The sequence below is a fragment of the Erythrolamprus reginae genome, chromosome 3 (genome assembly GCF_031021105.1).
Source record: "Erythrolamprus reginae isolate rEryReg1 chromosome 3, rEryReg1.hap1, whole genome shotgun sequence".
NCBI lineage: Eukaryota > Metazoa > Chordata > Lepidosauria > Squamata > Dipsadidae > Erythrolamprus > Erythrolamprus reginae.
The window spans coordinates 207,933,910-207,949,000 of record NC_091952.1 but is presented as its reverse complement, the minus strand read 5'-3'; the positions used below and the strand labels follow the sequence as shown (position 1 = coordinate 207,949,000).

Here is a 15,091-nt window from a genome sequence, read left to right as displayed (position 1 = left end):
ATCTTTACTCAGTTGGAGATCTGGCAATAAATTTAATGATGTTTGACTTCAGATAAATGTAAGATAAATGTAAGTTAACGTAGAAGTTAAAAATTATAAAAGAGTTTATGAATATTTTAGATTGAACCAGACACCATTTAGAATTGCATAAATAAAAATGCTATGACTTATTAATAATTCCTTCTAAAATTATTGATTTTTAGAAGGCAAATTAATCCTCATTACCTATACTTTCCAGACCTCATATAAACTCCTAAATATTTTGAATTTGATTGCTTGTCACTAATAGGCACAAATCATCAAAAAAATATAATGTGGGATTTAAATCAGTCTATTTAGATTGCTAAATAACTAAATTACCGTATTCAAAATTTATGCACCAAGGTAAACTAGTGTTTTAATAAAGCTGCCTATAAAAAAATATTGGGTTCCTGTGACTACTTTTAAGGCAGAGATAAAGGATCTATATAGCCTGCTATATCGGATCTATATAGTTGGATGTGATAGCCAACCTTAATTTTTAACATTAGAAAACTGGGGTGGGTTTTTTTGTTTTTGCTGCAGAAAATAAGTCGACCCACATATTCCTGTTAATTTGTCTGATAAGAATTTTTATAGGAGTAGAGTTGAGACATTTTTATGTGTATCTTAGCAACAGCAACCTATCTATTCATGCAATAGATACAGCAAATATCCCCACACTGCATTAAAAGTAACTGATGGTTTTACATATGGTTTATACAACAAACAGGGGTGGTGTAGCTCACATATAATCCAAAGCCATAAACTATGATTTGCAAACCACAGAGGCTTGATTTACAATAAAGAAAATATAAACAAACCACTTAATACAAGAGGTGATTAAATGCCTTCATGAAAAACTCCGGGAGAGAACCAACCTAAAACTAAGGAGAAATTTCCAGACAGAAACATTTAAATATATTAAAGGGTTAAATAAGGTCCAGGAGGGAAGTGTTTTTAATAGGAAAGTGAACACAAGAACAAGGGGACACAATCTGAAGTTAGTTGGGGGGAAAGATCAAAAGCAACATGAGAAAATATTATTTTACTGAAAGAGTAGTAGATCCTTGGAACAAACTTCCAGCAGATGTGGTAGATAAATCCACAGTAACTGAATTTAAACATGCCTGGGATAAACACATATCCATCCTAAGATAAAATACAGAAAATAGTATAAGGGCAGACTAGATGGACCAGGAGGTCTTTTTCTGCCGTCAGACTTCTATGTTTCTATGTTTAATCAGTGGAATGACTTGCCTCAAGAAATTGTGACTACTCCAAATGCTGGAGGTTTTAAAGACAAAACATTTGTCTGAAATTGTACAGGTCTTCTGCTTGAGCAAGGGACTAGAAGACCTTCAAGGTCCCCCCCAACTCTGTTATTCTGTTATCAATAAAACTATGCAGTCAAAATTGATGTAATTTCTAAAATTGCTTTATCAAAATTACCATCAAACTTCTTGCTACATCATAGAGAAACTGAATAATCTTATAGGCTTTTAAATGTATAATGCCAATACATTTTTTGTTAATTAAGAATTAAGTCCATTGCTATCTGACAACAAAAAGAGGTAAGAGCAAGAAAAGAGATTGCAGTTATTGTGAAACCTGGAATTATGCATCACATTGCTTTTGTAAATAGTGAGGCACAGAAAGGATTTAGAGTTTGAGAGTTTGTCCTCTCAGTATCTATTTTCCTTTATTGAAAGATTAAATCTTCACACACATACACACAAAGAGTATGAAGGAAAAAAATAAGACAATCATGTCAGAATGTCAGTTTAGGAATAACATCAGCAGCAATTTCTGGATGATATATATTCAGCCTTAAAAAATATCATCTTTTAAACAATGATTAGGTCAGTTTTATTACTACAATCTTCTAGGGACGCAGAGGCTCAGCGGCTTAGATGTTGAGCCTGTCAATCGAAAGGTTGGCAGTTCAGCGGTTTGAATCCCTAGTACCATGCAATGGGGTGAGCTCTCGTTACTTGTCCCAGGTTCTGCCAACCTAACAATTGAAAAGCACATACAAAATGCAAGTAGAAAAACAGGGATCCCCTTTGGTGGAAAGGTAACAGCATTTCATGCACCTTTGGCATTTAGTCATGCCAGCCAAGATGTCTTTGAACAGCGCTGGCTCATCAGTTTGGAAACAGAGATGAGCACTGCCTCCTAGAGTTGGGAACGACTAGCACAAATGTGTGAGTGGAACCTTTACCCTTAATATAATCTTCTCACTAAAACATAATTTTATAACCTTACACATTGTGTATTCCAACATCAGTCTCTGGGATTTTCACATAGATTCACTAAAACACCATTGTCTGAAATTCTGGAAGCTACATTCATTTTGTGCAGAAAGTAGGTTTAATGAATCTACTAAGTCTTGATTCTATATCTAGACCTTAATTGTATATTTCACAATATGAACAGATCTGAATGAGCAAATGATATGGCCTTCCAAACTCAGAAAAGATTCCTGAAATGGACAGTACTTCAAATAAGAAATATTTGATAATATAAACCTATGATAGCTTCTTTTTCAACTTTAAGTTTTCTTCAGTATTACAAATCCACATTCTTTTACTTACCTTAAATTCTGATGGTCTGTTTTTAAAAATGGTGCCATATTCTGGGGAGGATTACTTCCATGCGGATGACATCTGAAACCATCTTCAACAACCAAATAATAGACTCTCTGAATAACTACTTGGACTTGGATTGCAGTGTTTTCATTTGTCCCTTGCATCTCCACAACATCAAGAAGAGAATCATTCAAGGAAATAACCAGTTCCTTAGATTCAATATTGAAACAATTCTCTGCATTTTTAGAAGTCTTCATATTGGTACAGGAAATCTATTAAAAAACATCAAATTACTACACAAATTATTGGGAAATTAATTATCACATTTTTTAAGAAGTCCAAAGTCCAAACTATCCGGGTGAGTTCTCCCTGGTTTACCAAAGTTGGTGAAACAATTTCAACCATCAGTGATGAATATGGCAATAGCCTCAAAATGCAGGGCTATAAAACTGGGGTCATACTCATTTATTCAGAAGTGAAAGACATGCAATACTTCCATCTTGCTACCACTAAATGTGCTTTTCAGAATGTATTCCAGAACTTGTGGTATACCATCTATGTACCAAATCAATTTATGTTTTGGATAACACTGAACAAAAATTAGGCTTTATCCATTTCTAAAAATAGAGAATTTAGCTTAATGTAAAAGTAGTATCATGCCTAAAACATGTTTGCCTTTATAAAATACCCCCATATATTTATAAACTATGTTCTAAGCAAAGTGAAAGAATCAAAGAACAATCATTAAACAGTCAATAGAAGATTATTCTATTGGGAAAAAAACTTTAACAGGAAGGTTTAAGAGAAAGACTAATGAAGGCCAATGCACTTGGTTCAAGCTTAGCATAAGATAAATATAAAACTAATAAAAGATGATTTAAAGAATAATGATTTATTAAAATTGTAAGATTATTTAAAGCAGAGTAAAATCCAAGCCAAGAGCCTTCAGCCAAATTACATCTCCTTTAATATTTTCTCTATTTAGATTCCTTCCCCTCTATGCCAGTGGATCTCAACCTGGGAGTCAGGACCCCTTTGGGGGGGTGGTCGAATGACCGTTTCACAGGGGTCGCCTAAGACCATGGGAAAAGACAAATTTCCCATGATATTAGAACTAAAGCTTCTATTCTGCCATCTTGGAAAACATTTTTATAGTGGGGGTGTCTCTCTGACCTTCCTGCCAATCAACCTAAAGCTCTGTTGGGAGAATTGGTGCTAGATTTATGGTTGGGGGTCAGCACAACATGAAAAACTGTACTAAGGAGTCGCAGCATTAGAAAAGTTGAGAATCACTGCTCTATGCCCTGGACCTTTTAACATATACCCAAGTCAGTGGGCTTCAAAATCTACAACAGACAGCATAACAACACAAGTCCCTCAGCAACACATACACAAGGACTCAAAGGCTAGTATATTGCTCACTACTCCACTTTTCCCTACTTCTACTGCACCTCCTCCTACCGCTCCTTCAATTATTATTCCTCATATGAGCCCTACTGCTAGAGAATAATATCTCATTCTATTTGTGCTTTGGGCATCTTCAGGCTACTTTACAAACACTCACAAATACCAAGACCCCTAACTACCTCTCTGCTCTGCTTTTATAGTCAACAATTGCTGTGCAGGCTAGAGACAGGGCTAAAAGGGAAAGGCCAACAGTAGTACAGGTGCTGGCCATTTTGTAGGCAGTCTGTCCTCTCAAAAAGGAAAGTCTTTTTCCTTTTAAGAGAAGGAGTCAAACCTTTGTTTCCCAATACAGAAAAAAGCTACTCAGTTCAGGAAAAGGAGGAAAAGATCCCTTCTACATGAAGTGCATAGGTGGGTTCCAGTTACCTTTGCCACCAGTTCGCATCATGACATAGCGCACATGCGCATCCCCTCATGCAATTCTGTTTCTATGCGTGCTCAGTAGCTATAATCAGCCCGAAACACAGCTGAGGAGCTGATCAACTGTACTTCAGGCAAAGGAATACAGGTAAGTATAAACTTGGAGCTGGGTAGGATGGCCCCTTTTCAAACAGCAGCAGAGGAAAAAACTTCCAAACAGTAAAAAATTGAGAAAAAAATTGCAAAAACAAGATGGCTGCATCCACGGACTGGCACTGACTGAACTGGATCCGTGATGCCATTGTGACATCATCAGCAGGTCGCTACCGGTTCAGGTGATCAGTCCGAACCGGGAGGAACCCACTCCTGATGAACTGTGTTTATAGAGAAAAAGGCATGGAATCACTAGCTTCTATATCAGAGGTCTTCAAACTCGGCAACTTTAAGACTTGAATTGAAGTCCACAAATTTTATAGATACCACATTTGAAGACCACTGTTCTATGTCCTTCTGCAGAAATCAAGAGATTATTTCAGTGATATGACGGTTTGCTTCCTAAGTCTTCTCTCATAGGCAGGGATTTAAGAAAAGGACAGGTTTGTTATCCAGGCCTCTATGAGCCACACAAAGTCAATAGATCTGCCAGTACTACTTTAGACTAATTATCTTCTGTAGTAAATTATTCTGGCTATTTATTATCCCAAAACATTTTCTAGCTAGAGGAAAGAGAAAAAAGTCTGCAAGGGTAAAATAAAGTAAGATTATAAACACAGCTCTAAACCACTCTGTAAAAGTTGTTTTTTTAAATGTGGACTGTTTGAGAAAGGAGGGAATTTCAAATGAAGAAATCAGTAAATACATTTGAATCAGGAGGAAGTCTTTGGAGAAGGGTGGCATACAAATCTAATAAATAATAATAATAAAGTGCTAATTCCTGGTAAAGAAACTATATCTTGGGAAAATGGAGCTTTATAAATAAACACATGCTCAATGTCGAAAATTATATATTTAAAGCTTCCAAATTTACCTTGTATCTTTCTCCTACAAAATGCATTTGTATTTATATTTAAATTCTCCAAACTGATTACCAGTAATAAACAAAGTTTGTGGTAAGATTTCTTTAAAATATATCACAAAATAATACATTAAAATTTTGGAAGAGAGTAACAAAAGAAAACTTTCTGTAGATCACATGCAATTTTTATTGCAACTTACGCTGAATATAAAAACTCTACACACCCCTGTCAAAATCCCAGGTTTTTGAGATGTAAAACAATCAGATCAAGACAAATCACTTCATAATTTCTATATTTAATATAATATATAAATTGCACAATTTAACTGAACTGAAATACTTTAGGGGGAAAATAACAATAAAAACCTAGAACAATGTGGTTGTATAAGTTTCCACATCCTTAAACTAATATTTGTTGAAGCATCTTTTGATTTTATGACAGAATTTGCTCTTTTGGATAAGAGCCTATCAGTATAGTCCTGGAGATCTTTGCCCACTCCTCCTTGAAAAAATGCTCCAAATCTTTCAGACTCCAAGGGCAATTGCTCTTTGGGTCATCCCAGATTTTCAATCAGATTCAGGCCCAGGATTTGGCTATGACAGACCAAAATTTTGATCCTCTTCTAGGGAATCCATTCTTTTATTTCGAGATACAATTTGTGTCACTGCCTTACTGAAAGATGAAAATCCTATTCATCTTCAGCATTTTAGCAGACACCTGAAGATTTTGCAGCAAAACCTATTGCTATTTGGAACTGGACTATCTTGATTTAAATCTTGGTTCCAGCTGAAAAAAAACAACAACCTTTGAAGAATAATGCTGCCACCGCCAAGCTCCACTGTGAGTATGGTATACCTTTGGTGATGTGCAATTATTTTTATGCCAAACATACCTTTTGGAATTATAGCCAAAAACTTCAACTTAGTATCATAAGATCATGACACCTTTTCCCTAATACTTTTGTTGCACTCGATGTAGATTTTTGTAAATTGTAGCAGCCACACTTGGATTTTAAAAATTTTTTTTAGAAGGAAAGGCTTCTGTCTTGCCACCCTACTCCACAGGCCTGACACATGAAGAATATGGAAATTGTTGTCACGTATAGCACACAACTATAGATATTTCTGCAGTTCCTCTAATGTTATTATAGCCTCTTGGCAACTTTTCAGGTCAGTTTTCTTCTTTTTAATCAAGTTTGAGGGACATCTAATTCTTGGTAATATTATTGTATTTTTTCCATTTGTTAATGACTGTCCTCATTGTGTTTCATAGTATATCCAATGCCTTGGAACATTCTTCTCCTGACTGGTATCTTCCTACAAGGAGATCCGTTTGATGCTTTATAAGCTCTTTGTAGACAGGTCTTCTGTTGTCAGAGGCAAATGAATATAGGTAGTCCTCCACTTATAATAACGGAGTCCCAAATTGCCACATTTGTTAAGTGAATTACTCTGGTTCAAAAGTTAGCAACCTGGTTGTTAAGTGAATCTGGCTTCCCCATTGACTTTGCTTGTCAGAAGGTCGCAAAAGGTGATCACATGACCCCGGGACATTGAAACCTTCAAAAATACCTGCTGGTTCCAAGGGTCTGAATTTTGATCATGTGACCATGGAGATGTTGCAATTGTTGACAGCGTGAAAAATGTCAAAAGCTACTTTTTTCATTGCCATTGTAATTTTGAATGGCCATTAAATCCATTGTTGTAATCTTCTTTTCTATTATTTCTTAGATACATTTTACTATGAGTATCTCCTCTATAACCTTCATCATGTATTTTACTATGTGTGTATATATACCCACTAAAACTCTCATTGTGTATTGGACAAAATAAATAAATAAATAAATTTTCTTTAAAAAGTCAAGGACTACCTGTATACGTCCTGTTCCCCTCAAAAATCCTACTAGATTAGCTGAACTTTATTTAGGTTTGATGAGAGTCACTTTAATTGATGGCAGGTATGTACTGACTACTATCTAACATTAATTTGAATGTGACTGATTAATTTTGAATAAAGAGACATTTATTTATTTATTTATTTATTTATTGGATTTGTATGCCACCCCTCTCCGGAGACTCGGGGCGGCTAACAGCAACAATAAAGCAGTGTACAATAGTAGTCTGATGTTAGAAATAATTAAAAGCCCATTAATATAAAAAAACCAAACGTACATACATACATAACATGCATAGAATTGTAAAGGCTTAGGGGGAAGAGGGTCTCAGTTCCCCCATGCCTGACGGCAGAGGTGGGTTTTAAGCAGCTTACGAAAGGCAAGGAGGGTGGGGGCAATTCTAATCTTTGGGGGGAGTTGGTTCCAGAGGGCCGGGGCCGCCACAGAGAAGGCTCTTCCCCTGGGTCCCGCCAAGCGACATTCTTTAGTTTATTTTATTTATTTATTTATTACTTAGATTTGTATGCCGCCCCTCTCCGAAGACTCGGGGCGGCTCACAACATGTAAAAAACAAATCATAAGCAATCAGACAAATTTAAAATATTTAAATATTTAAAAAACCCCATATGCTAACAGTCACACACACAGACATACCATGCATAAATTAAACGTGCCCAGGGGGAGATGTTTCAGTTCCCCCATGCCTGACGGCAAAGGTGGGTTTTAAGGAGTTTACGGAAGGCAGGAAGAGTAGGGGCAGTTCTAATCTCCGGGGGGAGTTGGTTCCAGAGGGCCGGGGCCGCCACAGAGAAGGCTCTTCCCCTGTGGCCCGCCAACCGACATTGTTTAGTTGACGGGACCCGGAGAAGGCCCACTCTGTGGGACCTAATCGGTCGCTGGGATTCGTGCGGCAGGAGGCGGTCTCGGAGATATTCTGGTCCGATGCCATGAAGGGCTTTAAAGGTCATAACCAACACTTTGAATTGTGACCGGAAATTGATCGGCAACCAATGCAGACTGCGGAGTGATGGTGAAACATGGGCATACCTAGGTAGGCCCATGACTGCTCTCGCAGCTGCATTTTGCACGATCTGAAGTTTCCGAACACTTTTCAAAGGTAGCCCCATGTAGAGAGCATTACAGTAGTCGAACCTCGAGGTGATGAGGGCATGAGTGACTGTGAGTAATGAGTCCCGGTCCAGATAGGGCCGCAACTGGTGCACCAGGCGAACCTGGGCAAACGCCCCCCTCGCCACAGCTGAGAGATGTTGTTCTAATGTGAGCTGTGGATCGAGGAGGACGCCCAAGTTGCGGACCCTCTCTGAGGGGGTCAATAATTCCCCCCCCAGGGTGATGGACGGACAGATGGGATTGTCCTTGGGAGGCAGAACCCACAGCCACTCCGTCTTATCCGGGTTGAGCCTGAGTCTGTTGACACCCATCCAGGCCCCAACAGCCTCCAGGCACCGGCACATCACTTCCACCGCTTCGTTGACTGGGCATGGGGTGGAGATGTAAAGCTGGGTATCATCCGCATATTGATGATACCTCACCCCATGTCCTTGGATGATCTCGCCCAGCGGTTTCATGTAGATGTTGAATAGCAGGGGGGAGAGGACCGACCCCTGAGGCACCCCACAAGGGAGAAACCTAGGAGTCGACCTCTGGCCCCCCACTAACACCGACTGCGACCGGCCAGAGAGGTAGGAGGAGAACCACTGAAGGACAGTGCCTCCCACTCCCAACCCCTCCAGCCGGCGCAGAAGGATACCATGGTCGATAGTTGACGGGACCCAGAGAAGATCCACTCTGTGGGACCTAACTGGTAACATTGCTACTTATAAGAAGTGTGCATAAGTGCACACTTATGCAACCACGTTATAGTAAGTTTTTTATTGTTATTTTTGCCCCTAAAAGATTTCAATTTGTTTTTCAAACAACAGTTTTTCTCTTTTGGCAAAGTGCTCGCCTAGAAACTGTGGAGACTGTGTTTACTCCCACCTTAGGAATGAAAACCAGCTGGATAATTGTAGGTCAGTCACTGTGAGGCGAACCCACCTCACAGGGTTGTAGTTATGAGGAAAACAGGAGGAAGGAGGAGTATTAGATATTTTTGCCACTTTTGAGTTACTAATACAGCAATAAAGATGGGATAAAAAATTTTAACAAATAAATAAAATACAAAAAGTCAAAATGGCAACACCCATGATCACAGATATGTGAATGGGCAGAGTTATGAGTCACAAGTGCAATTCTTTCAGCCTTTCCTCTCCCCGCTCCCCCTGAATTTGAACAGTTGCTGGTCAATGAAGACCAATTATACTAAAGACTGCAGGAGAAAAATGCTTGTAAAAATTACATGAAACTTGTCCCCTATCAAACATTGTTCAAATGGGAACAAATACAAATTCTTGTGTCCATTATTTTCAAACATTTATTCATCAATTTATTACAACGCATTAAATCACAAAATAAACCTTACCTGATTTGCAGGTGTTAAAGAGCAATTGTCTTTTATATCAGATAAATTAAATACCCAGGCTAAAGATACATTCCTTTTAGCAAGCGTTGGCTCTTGCAAGCGGGGCTTGTCTATATCAGTAGATATATCTGTTGATTCTTTAAGAGTGGCCTTTTGACTGAAATATGTATTCAGGATAACTGGAATATTTTCATTTTGCAGAAAGAGTTTTTGCCTGAAACAAAGGATACGTTTTGTTAGCTTTCAAATTATTTTGAATCATTATTTTGAATGATGATCTGCTTCAGTTTTATGTATCAATTGCTTTTCTGCAATTAAACACACTGAATGAAAATTATTTGTTTTAATGACATGAAGGCAGTGTTCCCTCTAATTTTTTTTGGTGTGGACAGAAAAGTATAGTGTATGAGCGGCAGTCCCTTCGGGGCTTGGGCGGCATAGAAGTAAAAATAAATAAATAAATAAATAAATAATTTTTAAAATCCCTTCTTTTTTATTAAAAGAAATTAATAATAAAACAAAACCAAAATCTATTACTATTAAAACTAAAACAACCAGCAAAACCAAAAACACAACTATTAATAAATCCATACTTTAAAATCTTCATTTCTTAAATATTTATCATAGTATTATAGTAATCTAATAATACTATGGAAATCTATCTGAACACCAATGCATCAATTAATATATTTCCATATTTACTTTTCTGTAATTTCATTCAATATTTCCAAGCTCAAATAATTTTCAGGCACTTAGCATTTACTATTATTAACTCTCGTCAATCTTCTACATTTTCAAGTATATTTTAAATTCATAATGCAAAGTCATAAAATCATACAGTACATATCATAAACCCCTTATTTATCATACGTATCTTCCATTAATTTTACCTATGTAATTCTATATACTTGTATAATTCTAATCGAATTTTATGAATTAATAAATCCTAATATTAAACAACACCTAATATTAAACAACACCATTCCATAGTCAATCCATATTTAATAATCAATCATCCCTCCTCAAATTTCTACCATTATCTCATTTTGGGGTACTTCTCCTGTCCCTCCCTCCCCCTTTTCTCTCTCATTTGTTTCTCATTTCTCCCTCTTCCTCCCTCTTCCTCTCATTCTTTGCCCCTCTCACTTTTCTCTTTTTCCATCCATCTCCTCCCTCCCTTGTATGTGTGTGTGTGAGAGAGAGAGAGAGAGAAAGAGAGAGAGAAACTCTTAAATCATTTCCAAAAACAGATGAGGACTGGGGGCTGTTATTATTTGGGTGTTTTTTACCGTATGCTTTAAATCAAGAATCACTTCTCTCTCTTTTTTGTTTCTCTTTCTCTCTCTCTCTCTCTTTCTCTCTCTCTCTTTCTCTCTTGCTTTCTTTCTTTCTCTCTCTTGCTTGCTTCACCTGAGAAGCCCACACAGGAGGAACTTGGCCACATACACCCACCGGACTCCTGGCGCCTGGACAGCCGGCTCCCCCCTTCAGCCCCCCCCTTTGGCTGCCTCCTTACCAGCCGTCGCAACCCTCTCTGCCGTCCATGGTCTCTGAGAGCGACACTAACGTGACGTCACCGCCAGTGCCTCTACCACCACCGGCCCCTCACCAGCACAGCGGCTCTCTCTTTCTCTCTCTCTGGGCAGTGGAGAGGACCAGGCGGCAGGGGGCAGCCGGCTTCCCGGGAAAGCGGCACGTTTGAAAAACACGCCACTTTCCTGGGCGCAGGGTTTGACGTTATTTCAAAGCCCTGCAGAGCTGCTGAGGAGGAGGAGGCGGAGGAGGATGAGTGAAACGCCGCTTTGCCGGTCCCGGCAAAGACCTGGTGGTGGCGGCAGTGGTGGGCCTCCGCCACCCTCCTCACTGAGCTGCCATAGAAAAGCGTGCACCAGGCTTCATTTTTTTAGTGCGCTCCAGCCCACTGCGCACCTTAGAGAGAACTATGCATGAAGGTATTATGGGTGTGGGCACGCACACATGCCCTTTTGGCACTCAAGCAAAAAGAAGATTCTCCCTTAGTGCTCTAGGCTCTATGACATATTCCACAACCTATGTCCTACGGCATAACCAAAGCTGTATGATGCAACAAGAGTTGGAACAAACTAATATCCACTGGGCCAGTTGTTTGATAACCACTATTTGAATTACTGATGTTTATTTAAGTGTTCACAAAGCTAGCAGTAGCAATTAGTTATAGTGGCACACAAATGGATGAAACATGGAATCCAACAGAAATCACACTGCTTTTGCAAAGAAAACATAAACAATCTTTGTATATATTGTTATCTGATCATTATTTTCTTCTGCCTTTCCAATTTTTCTAGGATTGCCCTTAGAGAATTCATCATAGCTTAAAGTGAATACTTGTTCACACCAACATATCAGGAGTCAGATTTATATCAAGAAGAGGGATGATCTGCAATTTGTGGTTGAAAAATTGTACATACTGACACTAATCTTGTGACTGCTGTCGTAGCTTGTTGAATTTTGGGGGTTTAGGTATGTTTTTAATACAAGATTTAATTTAGCATGTCAAACAAACTAACCTGGAAATTGAAAAGCAGCACTTTTGACATTCTCAATAGGTTTAGTAAGAACAGCTGAAATTAAGGGAACATCATCTGGTGAACTAAGAGCCATATTCTTGCATAAAATGTAAATGAACTGATTCATCTTTAGGGGATTTCCCCTCTCTCTTACCTAATCTCTTCTAGGATACCATGCTCACAAGGAATTCTTCTCATTTAGCTAGTTACAATACTCCCAAGACGGCAAGTGGCCAAATAGCAAACACAATGAATGCATGAGTATTTAAGAAAATATACAAAAAGGCATTCGATTTCATGTGAGAGGAACACTTTTCATTGCCACTGTAATTTGAAGCATACTTTATATAAAAAGCTTTAAAACAGAAATATTGTTCCTTACCAACAAACCTACTAATTATTGAGGAACCAAGGCCAACCTGTCAACAAAATACAGACATTTATCTCATAATAAATGGGTGCAGCAAACCTACAAAATATGATCAGTAAGAAGTGGGGCAAGTCAAAGTCATTACTAAAGAAGGCTACATGAAAAAAATCAAATACTGGAAATAGAGGAGAAAACTAAAATCAAGAGAAGTCTTAGTCTAAATAGATGAAAACAAAGTGATTAGGATTTCACTCTTTATCCAAAAATTAAAAATCAAGTTTTGCTGAATAACTTTTAAAAGGAAACCTTTTAAAATCACCCTGAGTCCTATTAAATTAAATTAAATCTTTAATCCATTTGTTAAACTATTTCCTTTTCCCCCCTAGAATAGTCAATATGTAAACATCAAAATTAATATTATTTATTTATTGAATTTAGCTGCCACCCATCTTACACTGAAAAATTAGCAGTTTTAATTAATAGTTGAAAACATGACAGATTATTTTTAATTTTTTTTCTTAGAATAGGTGCCATTCATCCCTCTATAGGAAGTACATTTAAAAACCTTTTCAAGTATTGCAGATAAATGAATAGTTCTGGCAGCAACAAGAGAATCTTTAATGATATAAGCTTTAGGCCAATAATATTAGACCTATTTTAATTAAGCTAAAATATAAAATAAGTTTCTTCCATAGATATTAATATGCTCCCATCCCCCCATCTCTTTTCATACACACCTTATCAAACCTGTTGTTTGAATACAAGTTGTATAGCAAAAAGAAATCAATGTCTTGGTTCTTAGATTAGACAACAATTAATTGGTATTCACTCATTTAGAACAATAGATTTTATATGTGAATAGAATCCAAATATGACATACTATAGGGTCTTTCACTTGAATAAAATAGAACAAATAAGAAGTGTATATGTAGCTCTGACTGGAATACATTGGAGAAGTGATACAGAAATACTATTTCTAATTTTTTAAATTTATTCTACTGTTCTTTTTTATATGGTCTCATTATTGCTTTGTATTTTGTAATGTGACATAGCTTCATGCCTAATCAATAAAATATTATCATCATCTTCAAGCTGGAAAATGTAGAAAGAGATGAAATAAAAACAATAGTTTTTTCTCCTACAAATAATAGGATTGAAGGAGGGAAACAACTGGATACAGATAATCCTTTAGAACATGATTAGAAAGGGGAAGACCAGTCATAACTTTATGGAACTGTAATGTAACTGATGGAAAAGCACAAATGGAGATATTCTATAGTTCGTGACTATAATATAAATTAGCAAGTCTTTGTATTTAAAGAAAATCACTGGCACAAATGAACATATTACTTGCCATGACTACTATAGCAACTTGAGATTTTTTGCAAAACAAATGTGACACAGAGCAAAAACTTGCTAAATTTGCCAATGCTGGAATGTTCCTGCTCATCCTAGTTTTTCTCTTCTAAGTACAACTGGAATGTTATAAATTTCTAAACTCTGCTTCTCAGCAAAGCCTAGATTATTTTATGACTATATTGTGACTATTCACTACATCAATTAAAAATCAGTTATTTGGCCTGTACAGTGGTACCTCGAGATACGAGTTTAATTCGTTCCGGACCTGGGCTCTTAAGTCGAGCAGCTCTTATCTCGAACGACTTTTCCCCATAGGAATTAATGTAAATAATTTTAATTGGTTCCAGCCCTCAAAAAACTCACAAAGTTAGTCTAAATTATGCAGAAAGACATGTTTTTAATGAAGAAATGTACATGTACATATAAATGAATAATGAAGTTTCTTTCACTTAACTTGTAAACTTTCTTAAACTTTTAAATTTACATATGTTCAACTTCTCTGCCACCCAATCCTGTAGGACAGAGGTCCCCAACCCTTTTTGCACCAGGGACCGGCTTTAAGCGATCAAGAGAGGAATGGGTGAATGAATGGACGGAGGGTGGGAAGGAAGGAAGGAAAGAGGGAAGGGACAGGAACAGAGGAAGGAAGCAAGGAAACTTATGAAAGGGGAGAGTAAGAGAGGAATGAGTGAAGGGAGGGAGGGAAGAAGGTGGGAAGGAGAAAGAAAAGAAGAAATAGAGGAAGGGAAGGTAAAAGAGAGAAAGAAAAAGAGCAAGAAAGAAAGCAAGAAAGCAAGAAAGAAAGAAAGGGGGAAGGGACAGGAACAGAGGAAGGAAGCAAGGAAACTTATGAAAGGGGAGAGTAAGAGAGGAATGAGTGAAGGGAGGGAGGGAGGGAAGAAGGTGGGAAGGAGAAAGAAAAGAAGAAATAGAGGAAGGGAAGGTAAAAGAGAGAAAGAAAAAGAGCAAGAAAGAAAGCTGCAAGCAC

At 37.6% G+C, this 15,091-nt stretch overlaps 1 protein-coding gene across 3 annotated transcripts in view; it reads right to left on the bottom strand.

The window, feature by feature from the left end:
• The window catches only part of SPIDR (scaffold protein involved in DNA repair), a 198,365-nt gene that overhangs the window by 72,577 nt on the left and 110,697 nt on the right, over nt 1–15,091 (bottom strand). For all 3 annotated transcript variants that reach the window (XM_070747729.1, XM_070747730.1, XM_070747731.1), the window contains exons 9-10: nt 9,829–10,042; nt 2,616–2,881 (exon numbers count right to left, since the gene is read on the bottom strand). In XM_070747729.1, coding sequence (XP_070603830.1) covers nt 2,616–2,881; nt 9,829–10,042 — 480 coding nt within the window. The remainder of the gene's footprint in view (nt 1–2,615; nt 2,882–9,828; nt 10,043–15,091) is intronic.